Source organism: Balaenoptera acutorostrata, chromosome 7, assembly GCF_949987535.1.
Source record: "Balaenoptera acutorostrata chromosome 7, mBalAcu1.1, whole genome shotgun sequence".
NCBI classification, from domain to species: domain Eukaryota; kingdom Metazoa; phylum Chordata; class Mammalia; order Artiodactyla; family Balaenopteridae; genus Balaenoptera; species Balaenoptera acutorostrata.
In genome coordinates this window covers 1,580,459-1,597,688 of record NC_080070.1, presented here as the reverse complement: position 1 = coordinate 1,597,688, position 17,230 = coordinate 1,580,459, and the positions used below count along the sequence as shown (strand labels likewise).

Genomic DNA, 17,230 nt, shown 5'->3' with positions numbered 1-17,230 from the left:
CCGACACCAGTGGGTTCCAGCCGCCTCCCCGCTGAGCTCCTGGCCCGGCTCCTGTGAAGCGAGTGGGAGCGGAAACAACCCGCATGAGAGTCAGTAGTGATCTGGCCGCTTCCCCCTGAAAGGTCAGCCCGGCCTGGAGGGGCCTGGGCCACTGACTTGTACTCTGACAGCAGAGGCCAAGTGGGCCTGTCGAGATCCCAGAGGGGACTCGCGGGGTCTCTGCTCCCCGCCCACCCTCCTACCACCCAGATCTCCAGGCCTGGGGGGCCCTCGGGGGAGCGACTCTTCTGGCGGCCCAGTGGGGCCACCAGCAGGGAGACCCCGAGCGCGTCCCGGGTTGGGAAACCGTGCGACCGAGGGCTCCCTGCCTGCTCAGTGGGATAATAAAGCGCTTTGTTACCTGTGAGTGAGAGGCCTGATAAAAGCAAAATATTATCACCCCCGCTGTGATTAGGAGGCATCTGGGCACCGGAGACTCGGTAACATTTATGAGTAAATATAATTTATTTCTGTTCTCTGATTATGAAGGTCACAGTGGTTTAACCCTGCTGGGACGGCCTCCGACACATTATCTGCTCAAACAGAACTGGGAAAGAAAACACCGGCAGTCATTAAAAGCGAATTACTTTGTTTTATGAAGATAGGAGAGAGAAGGCCTCACGCTATGGGGGCGCTGGGGCGCGTCCATGGCCCCGAGGAGACCCCCAGCCCACCCTAGGAGGGGCCGCCGGCAGGAGGAGCCCAGAGCCGCCGCCAGGGCCTCGGGAGGGTCACGAGCACCCCTGGACTTTTCAAGCAATTTTGAAAAGCTGCCAAGAGTGCAGTGTGTGACGATTCAGATGTTTCCTTTACCTGTGAAAATCGGTAAAGGAAATAGGTCAAGGTAGCCGGAAGGATTTCTGGTTTTAAATTTAGCAGAGGACTTTTTTTTTTTAATTTTTTTATTGGAGTAGATTTACAATATCGTGTAAGTTTCATGCGTACAGCACAGCGATTCAGTTATACATATATATAGATTCAGATTCTTTTCCCTTATAGGTTATTACCTAATACTGAGTGTAGTTCCTCGTGCTATACAGTAGAGAACCTACATTTTTTGGTGCACTGGTTTTACTTTTCAAAGTGAGATGTTTGGCCTCCGACTCCTTCTACCGCTGCTCTGTTGGCTCCCTCGCCCTCAGGCTCCTGCTGGGGGGAGGGGTGTCCTAGTCAGCAGCACGTACTTGAGTCACAGCTAGAGATGCTGGCGCCTGGGACGGGCAGCCTGGGGCGTCGGGGAGAGATGGCGGAGGTGGCGAGGCTGGGGCAGGTCCCTGGAGCGTGTGTGTCCCGCGGGCAGCCTCGGCCGCAGCGGAGCTGGGCCAGGAGGACGAGAGGAAGCACTGAGTGTGACCCAGAGCCTTTGGCTCAAACGCCTGGGAGGAGAGCGGGGCCTTTGCTGAAGCGGGAAAAACCAGCTTAATTTACTGGAGCCTTTTGCCGTGCTCATCTCTATACTGGATACAGTGGGAAATGCACAAAAGGACCAAAACGTACTTAGGCAAATTCACAGAGCTGGAAAGTAGAGGTTCCCCAGGGAAGGGGGAAGGGGGTTAGTGTTTAATGGACACAGAGGTGATGAGACATTTGGGGAACAGATACAGGTGTTGGTACACAATGCTGTATGCATTTGGTGCGACTGAATTGTACACTTACGAATGGTTAAAGTGATAACTATTATGTTTTTTTTGCCACACATACACACACACACGCACACACACAAAGAACCAAAACAAATACCCGGGGCAGAGTTAGCTGTCCTCCAGCAATACCCCATCCTCCCTCGGGATAGAACCCCAATTTTTAGCAAGGCCTGTGGACAAATGGAAATAAAGACTCACTTTCCGACCTCCGGCGAAGCTTAGCATGGCCGTGTTAAGACTTCTCACCTGGGAGTTCCCTGGTGGCCCAGTGGTTAGGACTCAACACTCTCACTGCCAGGGCCCAGGTTCAACCCCTGGTCGGGGAACTGAGATCCCGCAAGCCACGCAGCTCAGCCAAATTAACAAGAGAGAGAGAGAGACTTCTCACCAGTGGGATGTGAGCGAAGGGGCCACACCTGAACCCCTGGGAAGGACACACACGCACCTGCCCTTGGTCCTGTTGGTCGGGATGTGGAGCCCGAGCCCTATCTTGAACCACAGAGGAAAAGCCACGAGATAAAGGGCCACGACCCCTGGGGGTCACGGGGCCACCAGACCAGCCGCTGGCAGCCCAGGTTTACAGGAGAGGAAATGAATTTCTGTCCGTGAAAGCCACTGTTCCTTTGGCTCTCCTGCCGCATGCGGCCAGCCGTGTTCTAACTGATACAATAGCCCACACGGCCCTTGCACTGAAGCAGCTAACAGGCCAGCGGGTGCAGCCCACGGCGGTGAGAATTAAGACCCCACAGTTACCAACAGGCACGGCGGTCTGTGGACATTGCCAGGGCGCTGCTCACTCCTGGGTACCCTCCTGGGCGTCTTGCCTCCAACCTGCTCCAGCCTGGGGCCCATGGCACGGAGACCATGGCTCTGCCATTCCCTGCTTTCTGCCCAGAGCCTGGTACTGTGTCGGGTGCAGCAGAGTTACTCAGTAAGTATCACTTAGACCAGGCAGGCGTGGGTCCAGGTAGCAGGTAGTGGCGGAACTCGCGGAGCTATTTGTGCGGCCGTGGTTTGGAAGGTTGAGCTGCGTGCGTAGTAGGTACTGGATCAGCCGGCTTCTCCTGTGTAAGCAGCCCCCCAGACGCAGTGACCTGCGACCTCAGCCCTCAGCTCATCTTTCCGTGGGCTGGCGATTCTAGTGGGACTCTGGGACTCTCTCTCGTGGCTGCGGTCAACCTGCGTGTCGCCCGCATCTGCCCAGCTAGCCCGTGCCTCTCCAGCGCAGCAGGCGGACGAGGCTTTTTCAAGGCTCCAGGCGCACCCCACTTGCAAACGCCTCATGGCTCAAAAGGAGGCTGGGCTCCAGGGCTCCAGGCTGGCCAGAGAGGCAGGTTCATGGGAAGCTGTCGGCTCGCACGCTCTCTCTCCTTCTCTGTGTCTGTCTCTGTCTCTCTCTCCATTCTGCAGTGGTCCCCAAGAGAAGTGATCATGCCGGTGTGGACACGGGGTGGCCCTGGGTCCATGTGCCGGCCAACAGGCAAGCCCGGGAGGGCAGCGAGTGGAGAGCGGGGACACCACGGGCAAGAAGGCACCGGGCTCCGTGTGGGAGGGGCTGACGTGGCAGTACCTCCCTTGGGACGGCCCTCGGCCCTTCCCTCCTGCGCTGTGTGCTTCTCGACAGCTGCCCTACCAAACGGGGGCTGCGGTTCCCCACTTGACAGAGGACCGTGGGGCACAGAGAGGTCAAGTCACTTGCCCCACGCCTCCCAGTCAGTAAGTGCCAGGATCTCACCCACGCACTCTCACCCTGGCTCTTAGTCTTGGGTTCCTGTGAGACCCAAGGAGTCTTTACAAAGCCTTCCTCCCCACCCTCACACCCATACCCACCACATCTTTTTCCCAGATTAGCCTGGAACTTCAACTTCGAGGACCCTCGCTGGAGCGCATGGACCCGGGGTGCCCCCTGTGCCTTGTGGGTGTGGAGGCCAAGAGCTGCGAGGACGTTGGTTTGCTGAACTGTTCCCTGAGTCTGTATGTGGAGCCTGGCACGCGTTCAGCTGCCTAAGCCTCATCTCTCCCTGGGAGACCGGGACTGACCCAGTCCCCCTTTTACAGACGGGGACACGCGCATAGGGTCAAGGAATTTGCCCCGGCCACACACTAGGTGAGGCGGGATGCAAGCCCACGCTCTGGGGTCCCTGCCCTTCTCCACAGCCCTCTGCTCTGGGCACAGAACACTGGGGGGCAGGTGACAGGCCTGGGAGAAGGGACGGGACTCAGGAAATGAGGGGGACGTGAGTCCTGTGGGAAGAACGGCCTGTGCAGGTGCGTGGAGATGGGACGCCCTGTGTGTGAAGGGAAGGCACCCAAGGCCCAGGCAGGTGCACAGGGCACCTGAAGTGCAGGAAGGCGGCGCGGCCCGCGCCCAGCCCTCGTGGTTCCGTGAGCTTCTGTGCCCGGGGTCGGATTCTTTAACACTGGCAGTGAACCTTTTATGTGAACACTTTGGTTTTCTCTTTTATTTTCCAGAGTGGTCTTAAATGCCTGAATTATGAAAATTAAGAAATCACTGTACACCGAAAACTAATACAATTATGTATTATAATGTACTGACATAATGCTTTATGTCAATTATATCTCAGTGGAAAGGAAGGAAGAAAAAAATCATACATGTAATCTATTTCTGTCCCCAAATTCCCACTTCCACCATGCACATGTGCATCTCTGTTTCCTGGAATATTAATTCTACCATCAGGTTTAGGAACACTGTGAATCAGGAAGTGAATATTTGATCGCTTGGACTCAGGATAAATATCCTCTACAGTTTTGGGTTTTTTAAAAAATATTTATTTATTTTTATTTTTGGCCACATCGGGTCTTAGTTGCGACACACGGGATCTTTTGTTGCAGTGCACAGGCATCTCTCTAGTTGTGGTGCATGGGCTCTCTAGTTGTGGCTCTCGGGCTTAGTTGGCCCATGGCATGTGGGATCTTAATTCCCTGGCCGGGGATTGAACCCACGTCGCCTGCATTGGCAGACAAGATTCTTAACCCCTGGACCACAAGGGAAGTCCCCTCTACAGTTCTTAAAGGTCTCTAATTCTTGTCCTCCAACCCCTTTAAAGGCAGGCAGCTACAGCCCGATTTCTCACATTCCCATCTTGCACCAGAAGGTCAGAGTCCTGCATCCCAGGTGACACTGAGAATGACGGGCTGTCCAGCGAGGACCGTGCTCGGGCTGTAGACCTCTTTCCTCCTTCACTCGTACTGTACCTGACACCTAACCTCATGGATTCATGCACATTTTACACTAGGTAATGCGCATACTTAGTGTCTGTTAGTGTCGTCTTTCTCTTCCCACTACTATGTAACTCCAGGAGGGTGGAGATTTTTGTCTGTTTTATTCACGCATGCACCCTGGTGCTCAGAACGGTGTCCAGGAGAGAGCAGCTATTCTAAAGCAGCTGGCTGAATGAATGCATGGTGGATGGATTTTCTGAGTTGGCTATTATCTCTTTTATAGGTGAAAAGGCTGCAGTGTCACACAGGTGCCTGATCCGAGGGCACGTGGTTGGGAATCTGATGACACCCCCCCCACGCACCTGGGAATAAATAATCACCAGGATGAATGGAGCAGGGTGGTGAAAGCTAATAAGCCTGGTGGCAGACCCACGGGGGGGAAAGAAACACAACTTACATTCCCTTTACAGATTTATCTATTTAAAAAATCAACGGCAAGCTTCACAGAGTTGGTGTCTCTGTTTTAAGAACCTTAGGTGTGCGCGTCTCCTTAGAAGGACCGGGCCCAGAGGGACACCTGGCCTGTCCCCTAGGACGGACAAGGGAAAGCGGGCCATTCTCTCCTCGCAAGCCCCTGAGCCGGGACGACCCTAACTCTTCTTGTTTATCCTTTTTCAAGATGCTGTTTCAGCACAGAAGAAAACATGCTTGGAAGCAAGGCTGTTAATGGAAAGGTGACCATACGAAAACCACCAGCCGCCTTCACCTCCCGCCCCCGGGATCCCCGCGGGGCATTTCGGGCGCGCCTTCCCGAGGCCCGGGCCGCGAGGCAGGGACGCCCCCGGGCGGCAGCGGCGCGGCGGCGGGGCCGCGGCGACCCCTCGGGCTGGCGGGCGGCCCTCCCCCGCGCCCCCGGCCTGACCCCGCGCCCCCGCCCCGCCCCGCCCGCCGGCCGCGATAAGGCGGCGGCCCTTTGTTCCGCCCCCAGCTGGGTAAACCGCGCCGCCGCCCCTCGCCGCGGCCGCCGGCCGGGGGGCACCTTTGTCCCGCCCAGCGCCGCGGACAATGGCCCGGGGAGCCGCACATTGTCCGGCACCTTGTGTACACTCGGGGCGGCCAGGTGCGCGGCCGCGGAATGCAGGGTCGGCGCGGGGCCGGCGGGTGGGGGGAGCGCGGGAGACCCCCCCTCCCCACGCCCCACCCCGCTCGCCTCCGGACCCCGCCTTCTCGCCAGGGTCCCCCCCGCCTCTCGGGGTGAGGGAGGGGAGGGGGCCGGGCCGCGAGCCCTGGATGGGTGACCCGCCAGCCCGGGACCCGCTCGCCCGGACCCCGGCCCAGACCCGGAGGGCGGGCGCGGGACGTGTGTGCGTGTGTGCCTGCGTGTGCGTGTGTGTATGTGTGTGCGTGTGCGTATGTGTGTGCGTGTGTGCCTGCGTGTGTGCGTGCGTGTGCGTGTGTCTGTGTGTGTGCTGGGCGCGGCAGCGAGGGTCTGGTTCTCGTTGGCGTCCAGTTTGGGACACACCTGGCACGTCGTAAAGTGATTTACGAAGTGAAAGTGTTAAACGAGGCCACCAGCTGGAGCCCGGACCAGGCTTTATGAGTTTTATTAGGTGCCCTATTATGGAAAATAAACTTTAATCCGACCATAAAAACCAAATCTGAAAAACATATTTGCCGTGTAGTCTGGAACACTGCAGCGTTCTCGGTTGAGTCACTCCTCCAAAGGGATTAGTTTTATTGAGGGAGACACAGGGCACCGCAGGACTTTGATACGGGGTGGGGGGCGCCCACGTCCTGCGGGGACCCCCCCGGAGGCCCCTCCCCGCGGCGCCCGCCACCCCGGAGCGCGGTCCAGGCCTGGGGTCTAGGAGGGCGTGGGAGCGCAGGGGAGGCCGCAGGGGTCAGTTAACCCGCAGACCTGGAGGTGCTCGTCGAGCCGGCCCAGAGCGGGCCGGGCTCCCCACACCGCAAGGGGCGGCAGCGGCTGACCCGCAAACTCCGCTCCGGCTCAGGTCCCCGGCGGCCTGGGGCCAGGTGCTCCCTTCCTAAGCCTTCTCCGGGATTTGGATGTTCTACAGCAAGTCTGCCCTTTCAGTAGGAGGGCGGGAGAGAGGGGGGAGGGAAGGGGAGAGGGAAGAAGAGGAGGAGGGGGAGAGAGGGAGGAATGGAGGGAGGAAGGTAAGAAGGTCTGTCCTCGTTTTAATCACCTTAGCCATTTTAAGTGGCAGTACAGTAGTACAGTAGCGTTAACTGTATACATATTGTTGGGCAACAGCTCTCTAGAATTCTTTCATCTTGCAAAACTGAAACTCCGTCCCCATTAAACATCTCCCCTTTTCCCCTCCTCCCAGACCCTGGCAACCTCCCTTCTATGTGCTGTCTCTAAGAATTTGACTGTTTTAGATGCCACATGTAAGTAGAATTATGCAGTATTTGTCTTTTTGTGACTGGCTTGATCATTATGTCCTCAAGGCTTATCCCTGTTGTAGCAGGTGTCAGAATCTCCTTCTTTTTAAAGGCTGAATACTATTCCGCTGTTTGCACGTATGTATCCCATTTTTGGTTATTGTGGGTCATGCTGCAATGAGCATGGCTGTGCAAATCTCTCTTCCAGATCCTTTTCAGTTCTTTTGGATATACACCCGGAAGTAGGGTCGCTGGGTCACATGGTAATTCTGATTTTGTTGTTGTTCTTTGTTTGTTTTGAGGACCCTCCATACTATTTTCCATAGCGGCTGAACTATTTTCCATTCCTACCAACAGTGCACACGGGTTCCACTTTCACCACATCCTCACCCACACTTGTTATCTTCTGTTTTGTTTTTGTTTTCATAACAGCTATCCTAATAGATGGGAGGTGCTAGCTCACTGTGGTTGTGGTTTGTATCTGCCTAATTGTTAGTGATGCTAAGCATCTTTTCGCGTGCTTGTGGACCATTTGTACGTCTCCTCCAGAGAAATGTCTATTCAATTCCTTGGCCTATTTTTAACTGGATGGCTTTTTGTTGTTGTTGAATTGTAGTTCTTTATATATTTTGGATATTAATCCCTTATCAGATATTTGATTTGCAAATACTTTCTCCCTTCCCAGGTAGCCTTTCATTGTGTTGATTGTTCCCTTTGCTGCGCAGGAGTTTTAAATGTTGACATAATCCCATTTGCCTATTTTTGCTTTTGCTGTCATAGAAAGTCTTTCCCGCGGATCTTTCCAGGCTGACTTCCGCCTGGATACAGGGTGCAGGAAGGCCAACCGCGAAAGGAACAGGCCCATTTCGTCTACGTTCTAGGCGTTTCTGCACTCTTCAGACTCCAAGCCTTAAGGCGTCTGGTCAGGGCCTCGGACCCTGGGCCAGAGCTCTGCGAGGGCTGAACAGGTGATCCCTGGACTGCGGCCTGGAGGGCGCCGATAGATCGGTCTCTTCCTCACACGAAGGTCTTTAACCACATTTTCTTCGCACACGCTGGAGACCCTGGCACACGACGAGGTACCCTTTCTGAGAACGGAGGACTCCCCCATTAAGGTGAAGAGAACCCGCGCCGAGGGTGGCGCCCGGGGTGGGCAGGGGGCCGGGCGGGGTTCCCAGAGGGCCGGGTCCGCTTTGGGCGCGGCCCTCGCTTTGGGGTCGCGGCGCCGCCGGGTCGGCAGGGCGCACCCCGCCGGGTGGAGAGCGGGGAGACCGCCGGGCACTGGGGCTTCACCGCCGGAGGCCCGCGCCGCTGCCCGAGGGCCAAGCCTGGGCTGGTCTGGACACAGCGCTTCGTCCCCCTCCGGGCTGGGCTGCGTGGGCCTGGCCCCGGGTCCTGGGAACCCGGTCCTCGAGGCGGCAGAGCCCCCTCCCCGCCGCGCGCGGGCCGCGGGTGGGCGGGCGGGGCGGGGCTGGCGGCCGCTCATTATGCGGAATGAATTGTTCACGGTGCCCGGAGTGGGTGAGGATGAGCCGGTGATTATATTTAAATTTGCTATAATTGATTTGGGGAAGAGCTACTGTGACAAGAACGAATTGATCATTAAATTTATTAGCGAGATAAATTCCGTCGCGCTTAAGCCGCTGGCTGGAGACGCTGGGGCCGCGAGCAGGTCCCGCCTTCCCGGCCGCCAAGTCCCCGCGCCGAACCCGGGCTCGCTCTGCTGGAGGACGGGGGCGGGGGTCACAATCATTCTATCTTCCTTTAGTGCGCCTCTGCCCCTTGTCGCCGAGGGAGCGAACGATTCCCGGGTTCAGGAGGGTCTGTGCCTTGGGGTGGAGGGACGGACCCTCCGCCGAGGCCGGCGGCGCCCCAGCTTCCAGGCCGGATGCTACACCCCCTCCCCGGCCGCCGCTGGTCCCCGGGGGGCCCAGTGTTGAGGTAGGGGCGCTGACGCTGGGCCAGCCGAGCAGGGGGGCGGCGGGGAATAACCCCCAGATGTGGAGCCAGCCGGGGCAGAGATTGCTTCAGGCTGAACTTCCCCAATGTGGTAGAAATTAAAACGAGATACACACGGATTGCAGATTTTTTTCAACCCCCAAAGGCATCTGTCTTTCTCCTCTCCCCCTCCCCCTCCCCCTCTCTAATTTTCCCACCCCTTTCCTCGGGGCTCTCGGGCTTTCCCACCAGTTGCAAACCCGGTCCGCGTCCCCACAAAGCACCTTTGGACCCGGAGGCGGCCAGGCCCGCGCCCTGCCGCCCGCGCCCGACAGCTGCTCCTGCCCGGGCTCCCAGCAGCGCCGCGCCCCGGGCTTGGCTGAGGTTGGATTTTATGGAAGGAGCCCGGGGTGATAATGAGCTGCCAGAGAGGATATTAATCTCACCCCGGCCCTGAAGTCGAGGAGTGGCCCCGCTCGCCTGCGCGGTAATCACCCAAATGAAACTCCAGGCCCTTCTGAACTCATTTATCAGCTGGGAGGAGGGGGAGACGAGGGGGCGAGAGAAGGGGGAGGGGGAGAGAAGGGGGAGGGGAGAAGGGGGAGGGGAGAAGGGGGAGGAGGAGGGGGCGCACCCCGGCCCAGTTGCTGGTGAGAAAGAGTGAAAAACAGAAGGAAGGAGGAAGAAGCAGTGTCCCCGGCTCACCCGTTTCCTCCGGGCCCAGGAGAGGCCCGAGGGTCAGCGGTGGGGGAAGGGGAGCCGCGCGGAGGGCGAGCCGGGCATGCGTGCAGCACAGGGCGAAGGCCCGGCTCGGCCCGGGTGATGGATGGCGCGCGCTGCCGAGCTTTATTAACCCACAGCCATCGCGGCCCGGCTGGAGCGCTCCTGTCGCCCAGTGCTGTCCTCGCGGACGTTTGCACAGATCCAGGAAAACCAGTCCTGGCCGGCTCGAGAAGGTTTTTCAGGAGAGACGCCGGGGTCGACGAGAAACAGTAAGCGCCGCGCTACGACGCAAGGCAATGCGGAAAAGGCGCGCAAGCAGCGCCCCGGGCCGCACGGACCCCAGAGACCAGTGAAGTCTGGTGGTTTGGAGCTTGTTTTCTGAAACATTCAAATAGTGTGTTTCCGCTTCTGGAGCACCGGCGAAGCAAGACGATCCTTAGAGAAAGAGGAAAATAAGTACACGGCGTCCAAAGTTACTCCTTGGAGGTCCTCGCATCCGGGACAGATGTGAGCCGGCACGCGGACGCGCGCTGACACCTGGCCTCGGGTATTTTTACCGACACTTCGTACCTGCGACTCCCCAGCAGCCGGAATCAAGTTCCTCACCGGCCTCGGGGCCCAGAGAGGTGGCGGTCCTGACACCCATTCGCGATTCTGATTTTCACCTTCTGCTGTCAATTGAGGAATATAGCCCATCATTTCAACAGCAAAAATAGTAAACCCCGCTTTCACAACTCCCCTCAAAAGATCTGCGCTCTCATCCAGTAAAAAAACCAATTTATTTTACATTCCATCGTGGGCGATGGGAGAAGCTAAATGATAATTTAGCATGCGTAAGTAGACATTTCTTTATATATATATTTATAAATACAATATACAAAAATAAAGACAATACAGTTTTGGGATTTCCAGCAGTTTGAACGCTCATGACATAAATCCCTCCCCCCTCCCCCCAAGATACATAAGCACAAAACATTTTTTCTTTTTTCAACACTCAGAAGAACGGCGTATCCAGAGAAGGTTTCAAGTTTCGGAGATGGTTTAACACTGTAGGTTTCCGCCTTCTCCATTCGGCAAGAGGGGAACTGGGAGCCTCCCCTGATGGTCAGTTCTTCTCAGAAACACCTCCCCGCAACGCAAACCAAATTAAATTAAAAAGAACCAGAGTTCAAGTTTGAACCTGCTGGGCCTCCCTCTTTCCGTCCCTTGAGGAGCAGACAGCTGCTGGGGCCCACAAGGGCAGCCCCCGGGACCGGGCCGCCTCCGCTCGCGGGCCTGGGGGGCGGACCCGGGGGGCATGGGAGGGCTCGCAGCATCCAGGCCGTACCGCCACCCGCCGGCCGCGGGGCCCCTACTGGGGCGGGGGCTGGTGGCCGGGCCCGCCGGACCGCGGGGGAGGCGAGTCGGCCCCGGAGGAGCAGTCAGAGGAGGCGGCGTGCGTGCTAGCGCCGTTGCTGTAGGGGAAATGGTCCTCGTCGTCGTCGTCGTCGTCCTCCTCGGGGTCACTGTCCCTCAAGTCCCGCAGGCGGCGTCCGCTGCCCTTGTCCCCGGGCGCCGGCGGCCCCAGCAGCTCCTCGTCCCCCGGGTCCTCGGCGCCGCCGCCTTTGCCCGCGCCCGCGCCGCCCTTCTGCTTCTCGGCCTCCTGCACTGCCTGCTCTTTGGCCTTTTTGCTGCGCTTCCACTTCATCCGCCGGTTCTGGAACCAGATCTTCACCTGCCGGCACAAGCGGCGTGAGAAACCCGCCACCTCCATCCCCGCCGAGTCCCTGGGCTCCTGCACCTGCACCCGCCGTGCGCTTGCCTCCATCACCGGGCCGGGCGTGGGGCTCCCATTAGAGGACTCGGAAGCTCCAGGGGGATGGAGCTCCCCACCCTGCGCATCAGCAAAACCCAAAGACCGGCTGGGGGCTCTGAGGAAGGTCAAACGAAGACCCCTATCTCCCACCCCCAGCACCGAGGTCTCCCACCCACACCCACCATGTGTGTGCGAAGGGCCAGGGCTGCTGGGGTACCTGTCTGTAAATCTCAAGATGTTCCCTCCTCTCTTTCTGGAGTGAAATCTCTCTCATGTGGCCTGGGGACCACCTGCTTCAGAATGGGGGGGGGTGCAAATTCCTGGGCCCAACAGAACCAGCTGAATCAGACCTCTGGGTGCCAGTATAGGCACCCAGCAACTCTGGGTGGGATGTTAATCTACACCCTAAAGGTCAAATGGGCACAGCTCCAGGTGCCCAGGAAGGCCGAGGGTCAAGAGAGCAGAGGCGACAGTGTCCCTGGGAGGCCAGGCCGCGTTGGGGGTGGGGGAGCAGTGCACCTGGGTCTCGGTGAGCATCAGGGAGGTGGCCACCTCGAAGCGTTTGGGCCGCGACAGGTACTTGTTGAGCTTGAACTGATGCTCCAGCTCGAGCAGCTGCTGGCTGGTGAAGGCGGTGCGTGGCCGGCGGCACTTCCCCAGGAGGTTGGACTGCGCCTGGGCTGGGGTGGGAGAGGCTCGTGAGCCCAGGTCAGTCCACTGCCCGCTGCCACCCAGCGCCAGCAACACTCCTCACGCCAGGCTGCCCGCTGCTCGCGGCCCTGCAGAGTCGCTGCTCTTTCTTTAGTGTCAGCGCCCCCTCCCCAAGGAAGCCCTGGAGTCCAGGACCCCTCGGCCAGGTGGGCCCAGATGGTTTGGGTTTAGAGGGACCAAGTCTTTTCATCCCAGGCGGGGCCCGGGTGTCCTGATTAAAGAGAGCCTATCACCCAGGCACGTCCTCTCCACCTGGGTGGGCGTTGGTAGAAAGCAGGTGGACAGAAAGGCAAGTAGCAGAGGCCCAGGGACCCCCTCCTCCCTACTCCTCCTGGTGCCTTCCCCAACTCAGGCCCAATCCACACAGGCCACCGGAATCACTTCCTACTTCTTCCTGCCCAGCGAAGAACTGGTGCAGGATTCCCACCGCCACCTCCTTACGTACAAAAAGAATAGGAGAAAAGGGAAAAAGATGAGGAAGGAAGGAAGGAAAGAAAAGGACCAAATTCTGGTCCTAAATATGTGTATTCATCAGAGACTCTCCCCCATGTAAAATGTTTTCTTGACAACGCCTGCCCAGGGTCCAGAGGGGCAGAGCCTTGGGAGATTGGAAGCCTTTCAGGACAATTCTCATTACGCAAATTAAAGGCCTAGGCACAGGGGGATCCGGCTTTCTACGTGTTCAAGGAGGTCTCTTGGCTTTATTTACATAATTTCACACGGTTACATCACAGAGAATTTTATGACCTCAAAGCGAGACTTCCCTTGATTTCCCAGGAGCCTGACAAGTGTTAGACAATAAAAGAAAGGAAAGGAAAGAAAAGAGGCCAGCCCCGGGCAGGACGAGCTCAGGCTCCCATGGGATGGGCAATTTGCTTTATGGGAAGGCCCACGCCCCCCGCTTTAGTTAAACAAGGCCCCGAATTCCCAACTTGACAATACATTAGAACTTTAATTAAAACACTGGCTCTGAAGGGACCATTTGGGAAATGCCATCTGATGGCTGAGACACCAATTAAAGGAAACCAAACAGGTTTCCAGCGACCAGAGGAGGGACTCTCAGAACCCATTCTGGCATGGTCACCTGTTTGTTATTGCCCTTTAGGATTCGGTGTTCAGATTCTTTTTCTGAACTTAAAGCTGGCTGGGTTTTAATTAGATAACTCTGGGTCGAGGTTAGGATTAAGAGATGGACTAAGTGTGTTGGCAAAGGGATGTGGCTGTAGTCGATTTTCTGGGCAATCTCGGGTTCCACGCAGGCCGGGGAAAAGAGCCGGGTGGCCGGGGAAAAGAGCCGGGTGGCCGGGGAAAAGAGCCGGATGGCCGGGGAAAAGAGCCGGGTGGCCGGGGAAAACAGCCGGGTGGCCGGGGAAAAGAGCCGGGTGGCCGGGGAAAAGAGCCGGGTGGCCGGGGAACCCAGCGCCCAGGGGAGGCCTGTGTGGAGATCACCGCTGCCCACCCCCCCCATCGGTGGGAGACTAAGCCTGCCAGGCTCTGGGAGATGCAGGTCACAATGAAAGATGCGTGGGGTGGCATTCCATCAGAAGGGGTTTGCTGGGCTCTGAGGCCAGGCCTGGAAGGGTGCCTTGGGTTTGGCTGACGCCGGATCAGGAGCTCAGATATGCCTGAAGCCACAGAAGTGAGAGCAAGCTTGCCCTCTTCTTTGCCTGGGGCCGGGAGGGGTGACTCCAACGGAAGGGATGGGTGGCCATTAGGGCCTTCTGGAAGCTGAGCCGGGAACAGCCTGGGGTGGCCGCGGGCAAACAGCGCACATGCTGGGATTTTCTCACCCGGCTGTGACTTCTTCAGCCTTCTGGGATCCTAGCTTTTCTCTGTTTAGTCACGACCATAGCTTCTAGCAGAGGAATCTGAATTCTGGCGAATGTTTATTTCTGTTTTCTTTTTTGCTTTTTTCCCCTTCCCATGCCTGCATCTCCCCAGTCTAAACAAATCCATTCAGACGGAAACAATGGGGTCTCTTTGTTTGGGTGTTTGGCGGCTGAAAGCGTTAAGCCTCAAGCATCTTCCTCTGAGCGGAGCCCGGGTGGAGCGAGCGGACCCGAGATCCAGACTCTCCGGAGCTCCACTCCCGCGCGCCCGCCCGCGCGCGCCAGGAAAGCCCGAGAGAGAGAGGCCCAGGCCTCGGCCAGGTGTCCCGCCTGGGTGGCGAGCACGCCGCCCACAGTTGGGCGGCTCTCGGGTTGGGGATGGCCAGCCCTCCCGCGCTGCGGTCTTGGGGAGGGGTGCGCGCTGTGCCAGGCGCCCTGAATTCGGAGGCGGACACCTGCTGCTTACAGCCCCTGAAGGAGGGCGCATCTCTCGGCCTTCCGGAGCGTGCCATCTCTCTGTTCAAGGCAGGCCACCCGTCTCCTGGGCATCGCACCCCGGACCCAGAGCCCTTCCAGAGGCGGGCAGAGCCCCGCAAAGGGCCAGGAAGTCGCCCGGGGCCCCTGCCTTGCGTCCCTGGGCCTCTTGAAGCTCATTTCTCCTTCGCTAACTCTGGGAGCGCTCCCTCTCCTGGGAGGGTCCGGGGGTCTCTCCAGAACCCACAATGCGGGACCGAGGTCACGTCCGTTTCCCTGAGGATAAACCCCTGGTTTCGGTGGCCCCCGATTCCCAGGCACACCTAACTCCAGGGCTCGCCTTCCCCCACCACTTCATTCTCCTCTAGCCTGCCGGTTAATCATTAGATTGTAGTCTCACACCTCCAGCTGCCCCTTCCCACTAAGAGAGGAAGCGAAGCAAGGTCCGCGCGTGGGCATTTTAATCATTCGCTGACAATCCCACATCGCGCAGCCCGCGCGAGTCCTCGCAGGCCCCGGGCGGAGCCGAGGCGGCCTCGCGGCGCTCCCACAGCTCGCCCGGAGCAGAGAACCAGCGGAAGGAGGTGCCAGGTGGAGGAGGGTGCGCGGGAGAACCTTCTGCCAGTACTCCCCATCCCCTCCTCCTCCCTCCGCAGGCTCCGTTTCCTCCTCCCTCCGCAGGCTCGGGGGCTGCGCGGTACTCACAGTTAAAGTCGGGCATCTTGGGCAGGATCATGCCCGCGGTGGACGCCCGCAGCCACTGGTCCAACTGAAAGGTGCCGGCGCCCAGCTTGATGGGGTCGGCGGGGTGCGCGGGGTGCGCACCCTGCACCTGCGGGTACGAGTAGGAGAGCGCCGGGTGCTGCCCGGCCAGCGCAGCCGCCGCCGCCGCCGCCGAGTAGCCGTAGACCGGGTGGCCGTAGAGCGCCGCCTGCGCCGGGAGGCCCGCGCCGCCCTGCGCGCCCCCAGGGTGCAGCCCCAGCGCCAGACCCCCCGCGGCGGCGGCGGCGGCGGCGGCGGCGGCGGCGGCGGCGGCGGCGGCGCCGGGGTGCGCGTGGTGGTGGGGCCCCCCGGGCCCGCCTCCGCCTCCGCCCGCCCCGCCGCCCGCGCCGCCGGCGCCCAGGAAGCCCGGTTTGGGCAGCAGCGCGCAGTGCGCGGCCAGCAGGCGCGGCGGCGACGGGCTCTCGGCGCGCAGGCGGTCGGCGGGCGCCGCGGGCGGCTCCGAGGACGCGGGGCTGCAGCCGCCGCTCGCCCCGCCGCTCGCCCCGCCGCCGCCGCCGCCGCCGCCGCCCCCGGGGCCAGCTGCGGCGGCCGCGAGCGACGTGACCAGGGCCAGCGGCGCGGTCTGCGCCGAGGCCGCTCGCGGGGGGTCCACGGCCAGCAGCGCGTCGATGCGGAAATTTTTGGATTTTTCCATCGGCTCGTTAGGGCTTGGCGATCAGCGCGGGGAGGTGGGTGACGCGGCCGCGTGCCGGCCCGCGGAGTCTGTGCGTGGCGGCGACCAGCCCCGGGGCTCGGTATTGTTATGATTATTTGCCAGTAATCAAAGTCGCCGCCGGAAACTCAGCCGAGGGTGACCATGGTCCGGGCGCCTCCTCCGTGCGGGCCCCGCCCCGGGCCGCGTTCACTCGCTCTCGCACAAACTCCCACGCGAGCGCTCGGCGCGCCGGGGCCGGAGAGCCCGGCTCAGCGCTGCAGCCCGCAGGCGACCGCGCCGAGGCCGCTGGCGCCGGGCTGGGGACCCGCGCCCCTCCGCGCACTTGAAGCGCAGCGCGGCCGCCGATTGGCGCGCTCGGCGGGGGCTTGGGGAGGGGCTCCGGCCCCGCCATTGGCCGAGGGGCGCACCTGTCACCGTCCCGGTCGCCCGCCGCCCCGCCCCTGCGCCGCGGGGTCCTAAACAGCCCAGGGTGCCGAGCCGCGAAGGCGGGGCGGGGACCGAGACAGGGGTTGGAAGACTCGGAGGCGCAACCTGGGGTGCCTGCTCGCCCTCCTGCGGCCGCTGAGCGGGCGGCGGGTGCTGGCAACCCCCGGGGTCCGTGTGTGCCTCCCGGCCGGAGCCCAGCTCGCGACACACGCTGTCCGGGTCTGAGTTCGTGTCCCCTAGAGCCAGCAGCGTGCGTCCTCTCCCTCCTCCTCGCCGGCGCTTGAGTGTGTCGACTTCTGCAGGGAGAGCCCACGCTGCTTCCAGACCTAGCCGCTCTGCTCAGTGCAGGCAGCTCAGCGAAGACCGTTCTGGTCCCCAAGCCCTGCGCCTGAGGGGTTTGTGTCCTTGTCACCAGCCCCCTCACCTTTCCGGGGAAGTTCTGTGCGTTGCAGGTGTTGTTTGTGGGGGAGTGAAGCGTACGTGTACCCGAGCGCGAGCTTGCCTTCCACAAGCCCGCGCCTTCAGTCCTCCCGGTCAAGGTGAGAGTTTGGTGCGAGCGGCCTGCAGGACCCAGGTCGGCTTGGAGACGTCGTCCACCCGCCATGGAGCAGGTCCTCGATTACAG

General features: G+C 60.0%; 1 protein-coding gene across 1 annotated transcript; it reads right to left on the bottom strand.

Moving 5' to 3' along the window:
• Positions 1–10,907: 10,907 nt before the first annotated feature.
• MNX1 (motor neuron and pancreas homeobox 1) lies at positions 10,908–16,448 on the bottom strand. Its single transcript, XM_057550421.1, has 3 exons — positions 15,447–16,448; positions 12,247–12,407; positions 10,908–11,646 (listed from the first exon to the last, which is right to left on the bottom strand). Exons 1-3 carry the CDS (start codon positions 16,156–16,158, stop codon positions 11,284–11,286), a joined length of 1,236 nt encoding a protein of 411 aa, XP_057406404.1. The 5' UTR covers positions 16,159–16,448; the 3' UTR covers positions 10,908–11,283.
• Between the last annotated feature and the right edge of the window lie 782 nt (positions 16,449–17,230).